Source organism: Geotrypetes seraphini, chromosome 5 (assembly GCF_902459505.1).
Source record: "Geotrypetes seraphini chromosome 5, aGeoSer1.1, whole genome shotgun sequence".
In the NCBI taxonomy this organism is placed as follows: Eukaryota; Metazoa; Chordata; class Amphibia; order Gymnophiona; family Dermophiidae; genus Geotrypetes; species Geotrypetes seraphini.
Genome location: NC_047088.1, coordinates 185,471,298 through 185,491,124, shown reverse-complemented (window position 1 = coordinate 185,491,124; position 19,827 = coordinate 185,471,298). Strand labels below are relative to the sequence as shown.

General features: G+C 43.5%; 1 protein-coding gene across 1 annotated transcript in view; it reads left to right on the top strand.

Annotated features, from left to right (window-relative positions):
• The window catches only part of ITGAV (integrin subunit alpha V), a 165,261-nt gene that overhangs the window by 135,014 nt on the left and 10,420 nt on the right, over positions 1–19,827 (top strand). The window contains exons 24-28 of the mRNA XM_033945921.1: positions 1,185–1,290; positions 2,563–2,721; positions 7,947–8,060; positions 13,253–13,366; positions 13,485–13,592. Of these exons, the coding sequence (XP_033801812.1) occupies positions 1,185–1,290; positions 2,563–2,721; positions 7,947–8,060; positions 13,253–13,366; positions 13,485–13,592 (601 nt within the window). The remainder of the gene's footprint in view (positions 1–1,184; positions 1,291–2,562; positions 2,722–7,946; positions 8,061–13,252; positions 13,367–13,484; positions 13,593–19,827) is intronic.

The window sequence follows — 19,827 nt, the reverse complement described above, 5'->3', positions numbered from 1 at the left end:
TGTGGGCTGGCTAGCTGCAAACACAATTTGCTTGGTAGCTGTAGAGAGCGCGAGCGGCTGGGGACGCGACGGTGCCTCTGCTGCGGGCTGGCTAGCCGCAAACACAATTTGCAGGGTCATTTTAAAAAGGCACGGGTGGTGGTAAAAATTGTATCTTCGCTGCATAAGACTCACCGACATTTCCATCCACTTTTGGGTGGAAAAAAATGTGTGTGTTATGGAGCGAAAAATATGGTACTTATGTTCAATGGAGGGGCTAATCATTTGAGACTATTAGCTCTTTTCAACCATCGAGGTGGAGAAAAATCCTCAAATCACATCCGACAGCATTACACTCACAGTGTTAGAAAAAGCTGTCTCCATTACTTTCACAGGCATAAAAAACCCCACCCCAACACTCTTGAAAAGTCTCAAAATGAAAAAAAAAAACCTTCTTCATATGCAAGAGTGACTTATCTGAATGCCGGAAGTCATACTTTTTAATACTCATCCCACGCTCATCCCCGACAAAGATATTTGGCTGCTTCAGGAGACTTATTATATCAACTCTGCCTCAACACTGCAAATAAATGGTGGCAAGGAATAGCAAAACGCTCTCACTACTTTTTCAAAAACCGATACCATTCTGTTCCGGCTCACTTCCTGCTCCATTTCTGGTTCAACCCTTTCATACTGAAAAAGAACATTATAAAATTTTATTCTTTTCTCATTTTTCAATAAAATGCATGACATTTCCTGTTGCTAGTTCAATCCATTTGGCCACACCATGTCAGTTGAAAAATCCAGCTTTGCTCCTTCTGATGCAGTAGTCGTTTAATATTGCCTCATCGCTGGGCATAGGATAAAGATAAGAGGTGACAGGCTCAGGAGTAATCTAAGGAAATACTTTTTACAGAAAGAATGGTAGATGTCTGGAATAGTATCCCAGTAGAGGTGGTAGAAACAATGACAGTGTCTGAATTCAAGAAAGCATGGGAGAGGTATGTGGGATCTCTTAGGGAAAGGAGGAGATAGTGGATGAGCAGACTGGATGGGCCATTTGGCCTTTATCTGCCTTCGTGTTTCTATATTTCTAGTGCTAGGAATATTATCTGGCATCTGTTTCTTTTTTAATGTTTTTCATACAGCTGCCCGACAGGCATATTTTTGCTATTTTTGTGATTTGTCTTTTTCCTTTTATACAGGAGATCAACTCCAAATGAGCTATTTCTTCCCATTGCAAACTGGCAACCTAAGGAGAATCCAGTTACAGAAGAAGATATAGGACCATTAGTTCAACTTGTCTATGAGGTCAGTGAACCCATTATTTACAAAGTCAAACCGTAGACTTCAGAGCATGCCCTGAAGAAAGCCACAGTATGGGGTTGTATCAATAGAAGTTTCGTCAGCCGAAAGCCTGAAGTCATAATGCCATTGTACAGGGCAATGGTGAGACCTCATCTGGAGTACTGTGTGCAATTCTGGAGGCCACATTACAGTAAAGATGTGCGCAGAATTGAATCAGTAGAGCGGACGGCCACCAGGATGATCTCGGGGCTCAAGGGTCTCTCGTACGAAGAGAGACTGAACTAATTGCAGCTCTACACTCTCGAGGAACGTAGGGAGAGGGGAGACATGATAGAAACATTTAAGTACCTCACGGGACGTGTCGAAGTGGAAGATTATATTTTCTTTCTCAAGGGACCCTCGGCCACAAGAGGGCACCCGCTCAAACTCAGGGGTGGAAAATTTCATGGCGACACCAGAAAGTATTTTCTTCACAGAGAGAGTGGTTGATCATTGGAACAAGCTTCCAGTGCAGGTGATCGAGGCAGACAGTGTGCCAGACTTTAAGAATAAATGGGATACCCACGAGGGTCAAGATAAGGAAATTGGGTCATTAGGGCATAGACAGGGGGTGGGTATGCAGAGTGGGCAGACTCGATGGGCTGTAGCCCTTTTCTGCCGTCATCTTCTATGTTTCTATGATGGCTGAAACGTTGGTTTCTACCCGACAAGACGCAGCGAGACCTGGAAACCTGCAACAAACAACTCTTCATTATACTGGAGCAGGGATTTGCAACCCAGTCTTGTGACATACCCAGTCAGTTTTCCAGGCTATCCACAATAAATATACTTGAGCTAAATTTCCTTGCACTGCTTTGCCAAACTATCTCATGCATTATGAATATCCTGAAAACCTTACTGACTGGGTGAGTCCTGAGGACTAGGTTGAGAACTTCTGTACTAGAATATTGTAACTCCCTGGGGAACACATCTTAAAGTTTATAATTAGAGTCTCTGGGAAATTCATTTAATATATGAAATTTTGATGTATGGAGAAAATTGTGGAACATAGAGATGTGCACAGGGCAAACATTTTTGGTTCATTTGAACCATGTTCTTCAATTTTAGAATTTTTTTTTTAGTAACACTTTTAAAACATGTTAGAAAATTTTAATATGTGCTAATCAACTTAAGATGCTTTATTTTGTCAATTAACGCACTAATGAATGAATATCTCTAGTGGAAATCTCTTTATATATTGAGGGATTGCTAAGTATCTTATTGTTTTCTCTCTAGCTGCAAAACAATGGTCCAAGTGGGTTCAGCAAGGCAATACTTAATATAGAGTGGCCTTACAAATATAATAACAACACCCTGCTGTACATAACTCAGTATGAAATTGATGGACCCATGAACTGCTCTTCAGACATGGCAATCAACACCTTAAATATTAAGGTAAACCATAGTTGCATACTTAAGAATTCACTCGTTTTCCTGTCTGCCTTTAAGACGTTCTGTACTCTACACATCCATTTCTGAAAGGTCATCTTTTCCAGTGATTACCTTTAAATATAATATTAAGAACAAATAAATATACTTAGGTAAACTGTGATAAATTTCACATTTAAGCATACACTTAGGGGTCCTTTTACTAAGGCGTGCTGATTTAGCACGTGCTAAATGCTAAGGCATCCATTTATTCTAAATTGGTTAGCGTGCGCTAAATCGGTTAACGAGCCTTAGTAAAATGACCCCTTAATGCTAAAATTACTGTGCAGCAAGTTTGTGGTGTAAATGCAGGAGCCTGGTCACAGTTTGTCCTGCATTTACTGCACAGGGCAGAAGGTTACCGCAGAGGAACTGCATTATATACAGTGCCTGATTAATGTAAGAACACTTGTTTAGTGTAGTGCACTACAAAGAAAAATGGGGAGACCCAATGATCCACAGTGAAAACAATCCACCGATGAAAACAAAACTGTGGATATAAATGTTCTGGAGAAGATGAGCAAATAAATAATGCTTCCACAGACTGGCAGAACATTCCAGCCCTGCCTGACCCCCCTCAAATTTGAACACCCCTTCACATGTCCCCACCCATCCACATAGGTCCTCCTGACCCCATTACTACACCCAGTCCTCCTTGCCATCATCCAGACTCTCCAATTTACATCCTGATCCCTGCCTCCTCCTGCATAAGTTCCCATGACCTGATAACTCCACAAATTCCTTGACTCCTGCACAAGTTCCCAACCCCCTTATATAGCATCCCACCCTATCACACAAGCCCCCTGACTTCTTGAACTCTAACATGAGTGCTCCTCACCTCTAATACCTCACCCCCTGTGGTTTACATCCCTACCCCACACTTCCCGGGACCTACCCAGGAATCTGGAAATACCATAATATAGGTGCAAGTGACAATGGCTCATCTCCACTGCCTTCCAGGTCAGCACCTCCTCCAAAATGGCGCCTGCCCCTAGTGATAGTCTTGTAGTGCTACTGTTAGAGATCATCCTTCTCTGGGCAGTAGCAGAAGACTGTTGCTACCAGTTGCTACTTTATAGCATTTCTAGATCCCTGAGAAATCTCAGGAAGAGGGTTAAGGAGAGAGTAGAGCACAGGGGTAGGACTTCTGATCAGATGCTTTTCAGGGACAGGGTTTAGACTATGGTATCCCTCATGAATATGGACACCAACTCCTCATTAGTAAATGGGATACCTGTATCCATTTATAGCTTCAATTACTAACCTCTAACTCCTCAGGGAAGCTATTATACTCAAGACTTAACAGTTTAACATTCAAATATTTCAGTATACTATTGGTTTACCACCTTGTTACAGAAAATACTTTTACAATCATTATAAATTTTAGAATTTTATAAAATATTTGTATAAATACAAGTTTAATAAAATATTTGAATGTTAAACTGTTAGTCTTGAGTATAATAGCTTCCCTCTGGAGTTAGAGGTCATGAATATGGACAAGATAGATTTATATATCATGGCATTACTATTTCTTGCATAGTCATTGTAATATCCTGAAAACCTGACTCATTTGTGGCCCTTGAGGACTGAACTTGTAGACTTTCATTTTAGAAGATCTGATATTATACCCTTGTGAGAATCCCTATGCTCAAATCAAGAGGTAGACTGGGATGCTTGTAAAAGTCTTTAGATGAGTTTGATTCAAATTTGATGTACTAGCTTTTTATATGACTGAATGTGTTGATATTTGTTCTTATTTTTGACATGACTGATTATACTGTAATTTATTCATGGAGCAGTGGCTTAGTAAAGGGTGGGGGGCCGCCCCCAAGTGCTGTCTTTGCTGGAGGCACCAATGCCTCGTTTCTTCTTTGCCACCCCCGTCCCTGGAGCTCTTTAAATGTTTGCTGATGCGAGCAGCATCTTCCACTTCCTGCTTGTGCTGTCCTCAGCTCTCTTCTGACATCACTTCCTGGTCGTAGGACCAGGAAGTGACATCAAAAGGAAGCCATGGCTGGCGTGAGCAGCAGGTGGAAAATGCTGCTTGCATTGCCAAACATGTCAAGAGGCTGGGGGGGCGCTCAAGTGGTGGGGAAGAGTGTTGGGGGGGCACGGCGTGGTGATGTCAGGTACCACCACCCCGGGCACCAACCTCTCTCACTATGCCACTGTCATGAAGTATGTATTATTTTGTTGTATTTCATGTATTATAATCCACTTCAAATCTCTTGGGGCTACAAATGGAATATACATTACTTTTAAAAATTTTGAGGTCTCAGGCTTGAGAGGTCCAATTTTTCTCTTCTGCATTCCTGAATCTTCATAGGTTTTTTTTTTAAATAAATCTTTATTAATTTTCCATACGAAAACAATGCATTGAATTATATATACAATTGACTTCAAGACAGCACTTACAATCGCTCAAAGAATACTATCCCACCCTATTCAAGAATCCATTTGGTCAATTAATACAATAAAATATATAATACCCCCCTCCCTCCCACCCACTCTCCCTGGATGTGCAAATCGAATAGGATAATCCAGCTAATCAGTGTTAACAAAATTTGTCAATGGACCTCATGTTAATTTAAATATCTTATTATTACACAAAATTTCTGCATTCATTTTTTCATATTTATAGCATAAACATAAAGAATTCCACCAAAAGGAGAAATTAAGTCTATCCCAATTTTTCCAGTTTTTAGTAACCATTTGCCTGTCTATCCCAGTCATTATGGCAAATAGTCTACTTTTATATCTATCTAATGGAGGTTTAGGTGACAACAATGTACCACAGATCGCCACCTCATAAGATAACGGAATCGAAGACTCCAAAATCAAATTAATTTGTCCCCATATTGATTTCCAAAAGATGAGTATCAAAGGACAATAAAACAGCAAATGATCCAGTGTCCCTATTTCAAGATGACAGTGCCAGCATCTATTAGATTTTGAACTGTCTAACTTCTGCAACCGAACTGGGGTCCAAAAAACTCTATGTAAAAGAAAAAAACAAGTTTGTCCCCGTCACTGCTCCATCCCCGTCCCACTATCTCCTTCACTGCCCCATCACCGCCATTCCCTTCACCTCACCATCACCGCCATCCCCTTCACCGCCCCGTCACCATCACTGCCATCCCATTCACTGCCCCGTCACCGTCCCCACAGGACCCATATAAGCCTCATTACTGCAATATTTAGCTTATGCCTTCCTTATAAATCAAAGTTCTGGCTGCTGAACTAGAGAAAGAGTTGTTCAGCTGGCAGGGCTTTGTTTATAAATTTTTATCAACACAACTAATATACTACTTTATCCTAAAGCAAAAAAAAAAAAAAGAAAAAGAAAAGAAATATAATTTTTTTTCTACCTCTGTTGTCTGGTTTCTGCTTTCCTCATCTTCTCATTCAATTCCTTCCATCCACTGTGTGTCTTCTTTCTGCGTCTTCCATTTGCGTCTCCCTTCACCCCCCCAAAAAAAAAAATTGGTCTGGCACCCATCTTCTTCCCTCCATTCCCCCATAGTCTGGCATCTCTCTTCTTTCCTTCCAGCGTCTTCTCCCCACTCTGTCTTCCACAGTTCCCTTCAGGGTCTGTTCCTCTCCACCCTCCTTTAATGTCTGTTCTATTCCTTTCTACCACCATACTTCCCTCCCTTCTTCACCATCTGTTCCTTTCTACCACCCTTCAGCTCCTCTCGTGTAGCCTATCTATCTACCTTCCTCCCTCCCTATTACTTTTGTGGTACGTTACAATGTAATTTGTGCAAGCCACTGGAGCCTGCGAGCTCAGTCCCAAACAATCTCACTTCTGTGTTCCTATTTTCCCCATTTCTAATATCTCCCCTATGTATCTGTCATTGCCCTCCCCCCCGTGTCCTTATACCATCTCCATGGCATGTATGTCCCCTTTATGTCTCTGTACCTATGCCCCCATGCACATAATTTCCCCTGTTTCTGTTACCTTCCTGTGTCCAGATTTCCCCTCTCTTCCTCTTCCACACCAATGTGTCTCTTCTCTTCAACCCTATCTAGCATTTTTCCCTCTTTCTTCCCCCCCCCCCCTGCTTCCAGCATCTGGCTCACCTGCCTGTCCTCCCCTTTCTTTCCTGCTGTGGGTTTCTTTCTCTCCCTCTTCATCCCCTTGGCCCAGAATCTCTTTCCCTTTCACTCCCTCCTTCCTAATGTGAGCCGGGGAAACGCGCGATTGCGTGGCCCAGCAGCCCCCTCCCGCCCAAATGCAGCGTTCCGGCATCTCCCTCCACCTCACCTTAGATGCCAAGTTTGCCGGCTTTCTTTTTCGCCCAGCCGCACGCTTTCAAAGAGCCGCGCATGCGCGGCTGCTTTGTTGTTCAATCTTCTCCTCTGACACAACCGGAAACAGGAAGTTGCAGTAGAGGAGAAGATTGATCAACTACAGCAGCCGCGCGTGTGCCTGGGCGAAAAAGAAAGCCGGCAAATTCTGCATATAAGGTGAGGTGACGGGAGGGAAATGGCGGAACGCTGCGATCGGGCAGGTGGGGCTGATGGACCGCGCGAACCGTGATTGCCTCACTGAAGAGACAAGACCATTCATCGCTCCACGAGGCGGTGAATGGCTTTGTCCCACAGAGACCACTATTTTTTCTTCCCCGTTTCGGCGGGTTACCCGCGGCTACTCACGGCTAGCCGGGGATAACAACCACCGTGTCATTCTCTACTGTACATCTCAACCTCCAAGACCAAATCCGTCGTCATTGATTGACAGAAATCTGCTGCTTTATCTCAATGCTCCAAATATCTTTTAGACTAGTTTTAGGCAGCCTGATGCCCTAGCAAATCTGTCTAGAAGCATAGGCCCAGCAAGCTATACTGATTATTTAAATTTCGCCAATCAGGGAACCCCTTATGAATGGCCTGCTTCAACTGCAATTACTTATATGCTTGAGACTTTGTAATACCGAATGATTGTTGCAGTTGTGAAAAATCAAGCGTTTTCTCATTTGATAACACATTATCTAAAGTACGTATACCTGCCTGCAGCCAATGCTTCCAGAGGATCTTAGACTTGCCAATTTGAATCTTGGAGTTCAACTATAAGGATCGACACGTGGATTGTTGTACTGATATAGATGTATATGATGAATTTTCATTTTAATGTGGGTAAATTGTGAATTCATTATTGGTACTGATAGAGCTTTTCTTAATGTACCTAGATGTCAACTCCCCAGGCAGAAGAAGCAAATGAAACTCTTCAATTCAACGACCGGAATCGCCACAACATTAATCGACGAGATGTGGCTGCCACCGAAGGCAATGCACAAACCTTAGTAAGTCTACCTGCAATTCTTGGTCCAAAGGCACATTCCATAGCATCCCTCAAAACCGGCACAGTTGGGTATTATGCACTCCTACCAGCAGATGGAGACTGAGACCTTCTGAGCTTCAACATAAGCTATAAGTGGGCTGTGCAGTCCCCTGGAAGTCAGTCTGTTCTCAGTCTTAGCAGATGGTAGCAATGTGTAGTCTATCCCTGTAGGCCTTTTGTGTTTTTTTTTCCGGTAATAGTTCAGGAGAAAAGGAAAAGTAAACCTCTCTTCTAATTTAATTTGGTCCTGGCTGCTAGACTAGGGATGAGACCCACAGGGGTCTCTTTCACCCTGAGGGTATCGCACTTGGTGGCCGGGTCCCTCCCCCTCCTGGTTCCCTGTCTTTGGGGTTCAAATTAAATTAAATTGAAAGTTTGAAGACCTCGGCTGTATTTCTCTGCCTGATAGCAGACAGTCAGCCTTGAGTGCCAGAGGAGTCTGCCCTAATTCAAGCACTATTTTGAAAAAAAAGAAGTAAGTTAAATTAAATAAATTAAGTGCAAGGACTTACACAATTTGCAGCTGAGCCAGAGAGAAAGAGAGGCTGTGTGCAACTTATTCCTTGCAGTGTGCCGGGGTTGGCTTTGTCTTTGCTGGTGCCTATGCTTCTCAGGACACACTTCTCTTGTCATTTTAGCAACACTCACTGTCCCCTGATGAAGGCATGGCCTTATGCCAAAACTTGGATCCTTGTTGGGACGTTACGATTTTAAATCATTTCAATAAATTTTGGTTATTAGGACATCTCTCTTGTCTTCTCTGTCGTATGTTATTCACTATAAGGCAAAGTCTTCTGTTTTGTGAGGATGAGTATACAGCATCAGAAGTGCTATGCCATGTATCAGCATCAGCCTGTAGATAACACCGGACATTGCTCCTTCTGTACTGGCCAGGACCCGCCAACCCTCCAAGCAGTGTCATCAGGATTGGGGCCGATGTTCCCATCAACTTCCTCGGGTAGTGAGTTGGCAGGCAGGCATGCTGAGGGACCACACATTTTGGTGGCAGCTCCAATTTCTGCACGAAGCACCGCCATTTTGAATTCCGCTTCTGTGTCTGAGATAGAGAATGACACAGTGGCTGTTACCCGCAGCTAGCGTCAGAAGAGAAGCTTCCGCCCACACAAGCACACTACTGCTTGCAGGCTCTGAAGGCTTTGAAGAAGTTACTCAAAATGTGCTGCAAAGGTAAAGGGGAGGGAGGAAGATAGATAGATAGATTCGGGTAGGTAGGAAGAAGGGAGGGGGCTGCACGAGGGGTGCCGAAGGGCAGTGAGATGGCAAGAGAGAAGGGTGGTGGAGGAAAGGAGCAGATGCTGAAGGGGGGGTGGAAAGGAATAGACGCTGAAAGGAAATGGGGAACAGATAGTGGAGAAAATACGCTGAAGGGAAATGGGGAAGACAGAGTGGAGAGAAGACGCTGAAAGGACATGGGGAAGACTGAGTGGGGAGAAGACGTTGAAAGGACAAGGGGGAGAAGACACTGAAGGGAAATGGGGAAGACAGAGTGGGCAGAAGACGCTGAAGGGAAATGGGGGATTGAGATTGGGAGAAGACACTGAAGGGAAATGGGGAAGAGAGAGTGGGGAGAAGACACTGAAGGGAAATGGGGAATAGAGAGTGGGGAGAAGAGACTGAAGGGAAATGGGGAAAAGAGAGTGGGGAGAACATGCTGAATGGAAATGGGGAAGAGAGAGTGGGGAGAAGATGCTGAAGGGAAATGGGGAAGAGAGAGTGGGGAGAAGATGCTGAAGGGAATGGGGAAGAGAGAGTGGGGAGAAGATGCTGGAAGGGAAGAAGACAGAGATGCCAGACTATGAGGGAGTGGAAAAATGAAGATGGGTGCCAGACCAATTAGGGGGGTGAAGGGAGCGGCACAGTAACAGAGCAAATGGAAGACGCAGAGAGAAGACAGACAGTGGATGGAAGGAATTGATTGAGATGAGGGAAGCAGAAACCAGACAACAAAGGTAGAAAAAAAAATTATATTTATTTATATTCTTTTTTTTTTGCTTTAGGATAAAGTAGGATAAAGTATTAGTTGTGTTTATAAAAAATTATAAACAAAGCCCTGCCAACTGAACATCTCTTTCTAGTTCAGCAGCCAGAACTTTGATTTATAAGGAAGGAATAAGCTAAATATTGCAGTACTGAGGCTTGTATGGATGCTGCGGGGATAGTAGTCGCGGGGATAGGGCAGTGGTTGGGGGGACAGGGCGTTGCGGGACAGTTGTTGCAGGGTCAGTGGTTGCGGGGACAGGGTGTTGACATGGACAAATTTTTTCCCCATGTCATTCTCTACTCTGAGACTGTACTGTGTTTGGATCTGATAAATTCTTGCTCCCTGCCTGAGAGTGGTCTGATGCTGCCAGGTGCTTCAGGGGTAGATTTTCCCTCTGATTTTGTCCTTGCCATATATAAGGCCTTTTGCCTGAAGAAGGCCGGTGAGCCTGCTACTCAGTCCTCGGAGGGAGGACTGTGGGAGACCTCACCCTTTTTGCCTCAGGGATGGAGGTGCATGGACTGAGGAGGAAGATCTCCTTGATGTGGAGGCTGAGGCAGATAGCAATTGGATGGTTGAGAATCTGAATCTTTTTAGTCACGTTTTTCCCGCTCAGGAGGAAGAATACATGGAAGATTCCTCCTGGGGAAGATACTTCACTAGTGAGGATCTTTCATCCGGAGGAAGTACAGGAGCAGGCATGCACATGTTTCTTCTATCTTGAAGTTTGAGGAGGCACCCAAGGACACACCCAAAGAGGCTGCCTGTATGGCTGACCCCCTTTTGAAAGGAATCCAGAAGTTTTTCTTGTTCTTCCCTATGCACCAGGACATTTGGGACATCATTCAGATGCATTGGAATGTTCTGGATGCTTCATTCCGTATTGCCCATGGTTCATCTGTACCCTATTCCTGACCAGGAAAAAGAGCCCTTGAAGCCGTCTAAGGTGGATACAGTTGTCTCTGCCATTACTAAGAAGAATACCATTCCAGTGAATGGTAGCATGGCTCTGAGAGATGCTCAAGACCACCGGATGGAGGCATTATTGAAACAGAGCTTTGATGTGACATAACTAGTGGTGTAGGCAGCCATTTATGGAGGTTTACTTGCTAAGGCCCTGTTACCTCTGGGCAGAACATGTGCTAGATAGAGACTCGATGAGGCTAGATGATTGGGATCTGGTTAACCAGGAAGTGGCTAAGGTTGAGATGGGCTCCTCCTTTCTGTTAGATGCCCTTTATGACCTGCTTGTGCTTCTTCTAAGTCTATGACTCTTAGTTTGGCTGTCCATTGGACATTGTGACTTCGGGGCTGGTCAGTGCATGCAACCTCTAAGTTTAAGCTTAGTAAATTTCCGTTTAAAGGTTCTCTTCCATTTGGGGAGAAGCTTGTTAAGCTAGTCAAGGGTCTGGGTGAAACTAAGGTCCCTCATCTTCCAGAAGATAGGCCTTGTTCTTCTGTCAGGAGTGCATCTGGTAGAGGTAGGTTTCATGAGTTTAGAAGGTAAAGGCTGGGTAAAGGGGGCGGCCCCCAGCGTAATAGATTCTTTCAGAGAATTCAATCCTTTCAGGGGGGATGCCCAGGAGGTCAAGATTTTGGCTCCTCTGCGGCTGCCTCAGGTTGGGCTTCCCAATGAAGGTGTCGGGGTCTGCCTTCTGATTTCTGTAGGTGCCAGATTAAGAAACTTCTATCAAGAGTGTACCCAGATTATCACAGGCCAGTGGGTACTCAAAGTGGTTCGGGATGGCTATGCTCTGGAGTTTGCCTGCCCCTTGGCAGATGTCTTTGTGGAATTTCCCTGTCAGGCTCGCTAGACCAGGGCGGTCTGAGAAACTCTTCAGAGGCTATTAGCTTTGAGAGTGGTGGTCCAGGTTCCTCAGGGAGAGTGAGGATTGGTATGGTATTCCATCTATTTTGTGGTCCCCTAAAGGGAAGGCTTCTTCAGTCTATTCTGGACTTGAAAGGAGTAAATTGAGTACTGTGGGTTCCTTCCTTCTACATGGAGACAGTACAGTCCATTATTGTGGTGGTTCAACCTGGAGAATTTCTCACATCCCTAGATCTGATGGAGGCCTACCTTCATATTCCCATTTATCAGGCTCATCAGAGATTCCTTTGCTTTGCTGTTTTAGGATTCCTTTGCTTTGCTGTTTTGTGCACTCACTTTTGACCTCACTACAGCTCCCCATACTTTTTCCAAGGTGATGGTGGTGGTGGCAATGGCTCTGAAGAAGGAAGGTATTTTGATGCACTCTTATCTGGATGACTGGCTCATTTGCCCGGCTCAGCTCCTCCTTCTTGATCACTTCTTTCCCCCCTCTCTTCTACTCTCCTCCTTCTTCATCTGCCAAACTCGGCTAATTATGTTGTAAACCTGATATATTGTTGTAAATCTGTATGTCAATGCGGATCCTAACCTAATTGATGTAAACCACCTAGAACTCGTTGGGTATGGCGGTATATAAGAATAAAATTATTATTATTATTATTATTTGAGTGAAGTTATACCAGAAAGCATCAGGCCCACAAACAGAATGGCACCAGTTCTGCAGTCATTCTCACCAAAAGTCAGATTCATCCATCTCAAACTCTTGAATACCTACCTGGGAATGCTTTTTGACATCAGGATAAGCCGGGTGTTTCTGCCGCTAGCCAGAATCCAGAAGCTGCAGGTGAGGTCCTTGCTGAGGTCACGGAATCCTCAGGCCAGAGAGTATTTGCAGGCTCTAGGCTAAGTGGCCACATCTCTGGAGGTGGTGAAGTGGGCCAGAGCTCACATGAGGCCTCTACAGTTTGATTTGCTCTCCAGATGATCCCTACATTCACAGGAGTTGGAGGACAACTTACCTGTCATGAACCTGGCTCATCACAGTCTGTGATGGTGGTTGCAGGAGACAAGTTGTGTGCAATGGAGACTCTACTTCTGCAAATGCAGTTCATATCCATATTCATTGTGGATATCCTGTGGGGTCTCCAGGATAGGTTTGAGAAATTGCGACTTAGGCAGTATGATTGATAAGATACAATCCTACTGGAATCATAACAATGAGGGTCTTTAGATAGCTAGAACCTTTTGCTAACAAATTTTACTCTTAATATATGATGTAAACTAAGTCAGTTTTGTATAGCTGAGATTTTCTTTTTGCTTCCAGGGCTGTGGAATGGCTGAGTGTTTGAAAATAACCTGTCAGGTTGGGCGGCTGGACAGGGGGAAACGGGCAATCCTATATGTAAGGTCACGACTCTGGACTCAGACATTCATGAATGTGAGTATGCACAGTGGCCATTGCTTCCTCCTTTACAGGTCTGTCTCCATTTTAAGAAAGATTGTGTATTTTTAAGCTTTAGTAGTAAAGTGATATTTTTTTATTATATTTGACACAGAGCGAAAACCAGAATCGTTCATATTCTCTCAAATCCTCAGCTTCGTTCAGCGTTATAGAATTTCCCTATAAGAACTTTCAGCCTGTGGACATCAGCGATTCCACTGAGGTAAGTAGGAAGGTGCACTGGACCTGATCATCCTTTCTGTCTCCCTCCTATACAAGGAATTTTTCATGCTGTCCAAGAGGATTTTCAAAGACTTAGGTCTAGATGCACAAAACTGTCCGATCTTGTACTGATAATCACTAAACCAGTTTGCCAACCCAATGCTGAAAACGGCTCACCGCATAGTTTTCCATGTGGTCGTACATTTTCTGATTCTGGCATGCAAATTAGGTCATTAATATTAAAACAAGCCATCCAATCAATGGCCTAATATTGCATGCCATAATCGGACTGGTACTACTGACCCAAAAAAACAGGCAGGTCTGCTTGTTTTTTTTTCTATGGGCACAGATGTATGTGTGTATGTCCTATAAAAAACATATGCCATGCCAGCCCCCTGACAACCCCCACCAGAACCAAAATAGAGGTAGGAGGGATGCTCAGTCCCTCCTGCCACCAAGAAAATCCCCTGCGCTGAGCTTAACTCCCCCCCTTCTTTCAGAAAAATCAGCAGGAGGGATGCCCTTCCTGCTGCCACCAACCCCTGTCCCAAACCACACACCCCCTTGCCAGGACCCCCCCTCCCCATGAACCAACCCATCCTCTTTCCCACTCCCTTTCCTAAAAATAAAATCAACAGGAGGGATGTCCATTCCTTCCTACCACTGGATGCCTCCCTGGCCCCCCCACACTCCCCAAACCACCCACATATCTTTTTAAGAAGTAGACAGCAGGAGGGATGCTAAGTCCCTCCTGCTCACAGGCCCGCCATTCCAAAATGGCAGACCTTTCCCTTTCCAGTGCATCCTGGGATGCATGGAAAGGGGCCTAAGACCCTGATTGACTTGGACACTTAAGATCTGGGCTTTAAGCTCCTCCATCTGTATCCCAGGGAGACCGTCATTTGGAGGGGGGGGGGGGGGCGCCTTGCTTTTTTAAAAAAATGGGGCAGATATTGTGCATGTGTAACGCACGCACATCTGTGCCATTGGAAATAAAGAAAAAGACCCAACAGCAAGATCGGGCCCCCCACCAGCATAGACAGCAAGATTGGGCCCCCCACCAACATAGACAGCAAGATTGGGCCCCCCACCAGCATAGACAGCAAGATCGGGCACCCACCGGCATAGACAGCAAGATCGGGCACCCACCGGCATAGACAGCAAGATCGGCAAAGGCAACTGCAAGCGTTGCTCAGCCCAAAGCTTCCTTCCCAGGCGGCAACAGGAAGCTGCGTCAGAGGGGAAGCTTTGGGCTGAGCAACGCTTGCAGTTCCCGTACGTTTGGATTCCAAAGCAGCGTTTGGATTCTGGGGCAAAAATTAATTTAAAAAAAAGTTTGGATTCCAAGTTGTTCGAGTTTTGGGGAATTCGGATTCCGAGGTACCACTGTACATATATTTAGAGGTAAATTCAATAAGTGGCGACCAAAGTTAGGTGCTGGGATGATCCGCGCTAAGCTAGTATTCTGTAAAGGGGGCGCTGCATGGAATGAGCTTTACAGAATACTAGCTGAATGCACATTTTATACCTTACTTTGGGCGCAACCATTAATGCCTGACTAAGGCCCTCTTCTGTCAAACTGTGCTAGCAGTTTTTAGCGCAGAGAGCCGCGCTGAATGGCCTGCGCTGCTCCCGACGCTCATAGGAACTCAATGAAAGTAGGGAGCAACGCAGTCCATTCAGTGCGGCTCCCCGCACTAAAAACTGCTAACACAGTTTGATAGAAGAGGACCTAAGGCTGGTGTATATGTTTGCGCTCAAATGCGGGTATCCTAGAACATTGTGCCTAATTACTGTGACACCCCTGATCTACCCATACCTTTCCCATGGCCACACCCCTTTTGAAGCTGCACATTATGGTTTTCAGGTTTTTATTGATTTAATATACTGCTAGATCACTATGTAGCAAATTTAAGCAGTTTACAATATATGAAATATAATTTCAAACTTTAGAAAAGAACTCCATGTTAAGAAAGATGAAAGCCCTTCCCGAAAGCCACCCAGCCATATCTAGCTCATTTTATAAAGTTTATCATAAAAAACAGTAGTAACTAATAGTCTTACAAGTAATAGTAGTCAGTACAAATTCAATAGAATCAAGGTGTAAAGTCATTGCCTTAAAATTTACCATTAAAAAGACAATATAATCAATATAATCAGTGCAATGCTTTCTATAAATTGCGTAGTACTGGGGAAACAGCAATGTGCATCCAATTCAGTCCCATAGGCCAGATGAAACAAATAGACTTTTAAGCCCTTTTTAAAATGTAGCAATGACCCTCGTGAACAGTTGGCTGAGGAGCGGGGCCAGTTTATTGTGGTTGGTTTATGAGGCAGTTTATGAGCAGGCAGTAGCGGATCTTTGGCGCCCTCTTGTTGCTAGGATGAAGTATAAAGTGCTGGTCCCAGGTGCCCCAGCCTTTGGCTTTAGGATGCGCAGCATTGCAGCCCACTCCGCCGTGCTTATCCGCAGGCTAGTATTGCACCTTGAGTATCCAAGTTGCATAGTTCCACAAGTAAGTGTTGGGTCCATTGTATTATATTGAGGGATGCTACTAGAACCACCTCTTCTTTATCCAATCCACCCCTAAGTTCACTTATTAATTCTATTATTGTCTCTGTACTCTGCCCCTTTCTAAATGCTGACTATCTTGAATGTAACATCATATTTTCAGATACAAACTCCACCAATTGTTTTGCAACCACTCTTTCCGCAAATTAGATATTGGCCTAGGGTGCTCAAGTTTTAATGGATCTACATCTAATTTCTTTAAAACTAAGTTTGCAACTGAATGCTTCCATTGTTGGGTCACAGCAAGAGGAATAACTTTGTTCATTTTATCATGGCAGATGAGTTCAAGTTCAAGTTTCTTTATTTTTGATATACCATTTTATCAAGCAAAAAACGGTTAACAATAAAATAAAATTATAAAAATAGAAAGTCTTTATTTTTGATATACCGTTTTATCAAGCAAAAAACGGTTAACAATAAAATAAAATTATAAAAATAGAAAGTCTTAAATGAGATAAAGTAAAATCATATCTGTGGCTAAAAACGAAAAAGGGGAACATTTATGCATTGACATACATGAGACGAGAGGGTGAATAGGGGAAGGAAAGTTTGTAAATACATCGAGAGAGAAAATAAAAATAAAAGGAGGTAAATGGGAAAGGGGAAGATGTGCCTGTGAAAGTATACCAGAGGTGTGTGATTGAATTTTGTGTTAAACTGGGAAAGAGCAGTAATGAAACTCTTGAAATGTTACAGCAAGCATATAGTGGTGAAACGATTAGCCATCCTGCATACTCTCAAAGTCACGTCTTCCTTTTCTGCCATGATGAAACATACAAAGTTGTTTGACCCAACTCTTGCTGTGACTCTTGCTATGACCCAACCAAGAAAACTACAGTAGTCCAACTTCAGATTCAGAAATGTCAGTGTATGAGCTTTACAAGAACCAGCACAGCGTTGCCATATCTACTTCTTGGAAAGAAAAACATAGGCAATCTCATTACTATTCAAATAGCCTTCGTGTACTGCTTGAAAAAAATAAGGGGGGAAGTCTTCATGTAGCCTGACGGGCACTTCTATGGTTGAATGCTCTGATCTTTCTAACTTCTCAAATTGTGATTGTTGTATATAGTTTCAGCAACTGAGGGATTCTCTAAGCAGCTGTCTGAACATATGTAAATGAAGATAATTTACTTTTATAAAGCAGAGGAAGGTTACAAAAAAAATGTCTAAATGCTTCCAGTTAGCAAGTTGAACTATCAGAAACATAAAACTGTTGGAGTCCAAGAGAAATTTATTATCCCAATTTCTCAAAATAAACTGTATGGCAACTCCCGACACGATGAGAAGTAATCTATTGTTATATGGAGTTATTGGACCGAGAGAAATTTCTAATAGAGCTGGCCAGAAACTATTCATATTTACAACACTGAGGGGCAGATTCTCAAAACTAAAATCTGCTTTTAATGTGCTTGCTAAACCAGTTCCAGCCCGTTTAGCATGCATGTATTTTAGCGGCAGATTATCAGACTGGTTTACCGAGGTCTTTTCCGAGTTTTCTAGCAGTCTCTGATACTGCCACACAAATGTAGTACAATATCATTAATATTAAAATGATCACTATGAGCGATTCTCTATAATCGTTGAGTGATTCTCTAACCTCGTGCCACATTTATAGTCAAAATTTGCAGACTGGTCTTACTTTCTGAGCAGTGCCTGAGCACTGAATGGCTCAGGCACTGACAGAAAAGTATGGTTTGACAACTCAGACCCCCCCCACGCAAATTAAAATAAAAAAACAAAACAAATTGAAGATCGGCAGGAGAGATGCCCACTCTCTTCTGCTGCATCACACAATCACCCACTGCTACCCCCATCTCAGCCAGTCAGAGCTGTAGGCTCCTCCCCAGTGCATCCCAGGATGCACTGGGGATGGGAAGGCCTGTCATTTTGAAGATGCGGGTCTGCTGGCCAGAGGGGATCCCTCTGGCCAGCCATCAAAAGCAAGGTAAGGGAGAGGGGCGGGGTCATTGTAGGAACACGGGCATGTCGGGGAGAGGGGGGTTGCGTGTTGGCGGGAGAGTGGGCATCTTTTCCACTGCTGGGGGGGAGGGAAGGGAGTGTCAGATGGGGGTTGCTTGATGTTGGCAGCGGGAGTAGGCATCTCTCCCGCTGTTGGGGGGGAGGTTGTCGGGTGGGAGATTGCTTGATGTCAATGGCTTGATTTGTTGTTTTGTTTTTATTTTATTTTTTGTATTTATTCTGCGCATGTGCCCATCACTATCATCAGCAATGGGCACTGCAAATTTTATGAACCTTCGCTACTCTCTAACAGCCTCATTTGCATGAGCATTTTTTGAAGAATGACTCGCTTTTTTTAAATCGCTACAATAAAAGCTGCGACAGCGACCCATCTGTTTTTAATGCAAATTTTTGAGAATCTAGCCCTGAATTGACAATCACTGTGATCATCAACCTGCTGCAAAGTTTAGCTGATGTTGGAGTAGGTGTGGTCAGTGTATCATTGTTTACACAGCAGTGATCTGCATGGAGGAGTGGTCAGAATGACATTTCTTTTATGACCTCATCACAAAAGTCATCATCTGAAGCATGCAAAAGGAAATCTTGATGAGCTTGAAACCTTTTGAACAAAATTCTATAAATGAATGATATGAAAACAGAACTGATCAGCTACAAGCACACAAAGATACATTTGGAGAAAAAAGAGTAAAGCATTTGAAGAAAACAATACCTTGGAAACAATTAAGCACTGGGGTGGATCTATCATGCTTTGGGGTTCTGGAGCAGCCAGTGGCACAGGATCCGTTGTTGCGCAGGTGAAGTAAGAATGGATTCAGTTAAATATCAACATATCCCAGAAACTAATGACCCACAAATCCGTGAAGAAATTGAAGCTGAAAAGAAATGATATATTTCTGTAGTGATCGAAAACATACCTCAGAATCAACCACAAAGTACTTACAGCAAAGAAGATGAAGGGTTTCGAACGGTCTTCAAAAACCCTACTACTACTATTTATTATTTCTTTAGCGCTGAAAGGCGTATGCAGCGCTGTACATTTTAACATACAATAGACAGCCCCTGCTCAGAAGAGCTTACAATCTAATTTAGACAGGACATTATCTGTGGTATTAGTGCTTTTTGAACATTTCTCACCTTGCATGCAGATAGGAATATGTACACAATTCCACAATGCACATGCTTTTATCTGCATTTTCTTCGAGACAATTCTTGGATTAGGATTAGGCTGAGAAATGCAGCAATAACATATAGCTTTCCATTTTTAAAACAGCAAGCATTGCTTTGCCAGACAAGTGTTTGTAGGTTCTTTTTTCTCTTTTTCTCTAGCAGTTTTCAAAAGGAAAGTAGATGTTTGTTTTATCTTGGAGAACTGATGCTATATCTATGACACATAAGTACATAAAGCATCAGATCTGTGTGTGCCTAACAGCAGGTATAATAGTATATTCCATTATGTTCCCTGAGTTAATTTTAAAAAAGGGAAAGTAAATTCACACTTTCCCTTTTTAAAACTTGTATTACATGTTCAGTGGTGCGCTGACAAATGTAAAAACAACAGGCTCTTGAAAAATTTAAAAAGTGATGTACCCAGATTACTGGTACACCCAGAGAGTTGCCGCCCGTCCCTTACCATGCTCAGGTAAGAAACCCGGGGAACCGGCCACTGCCACTTCCTCTCTGC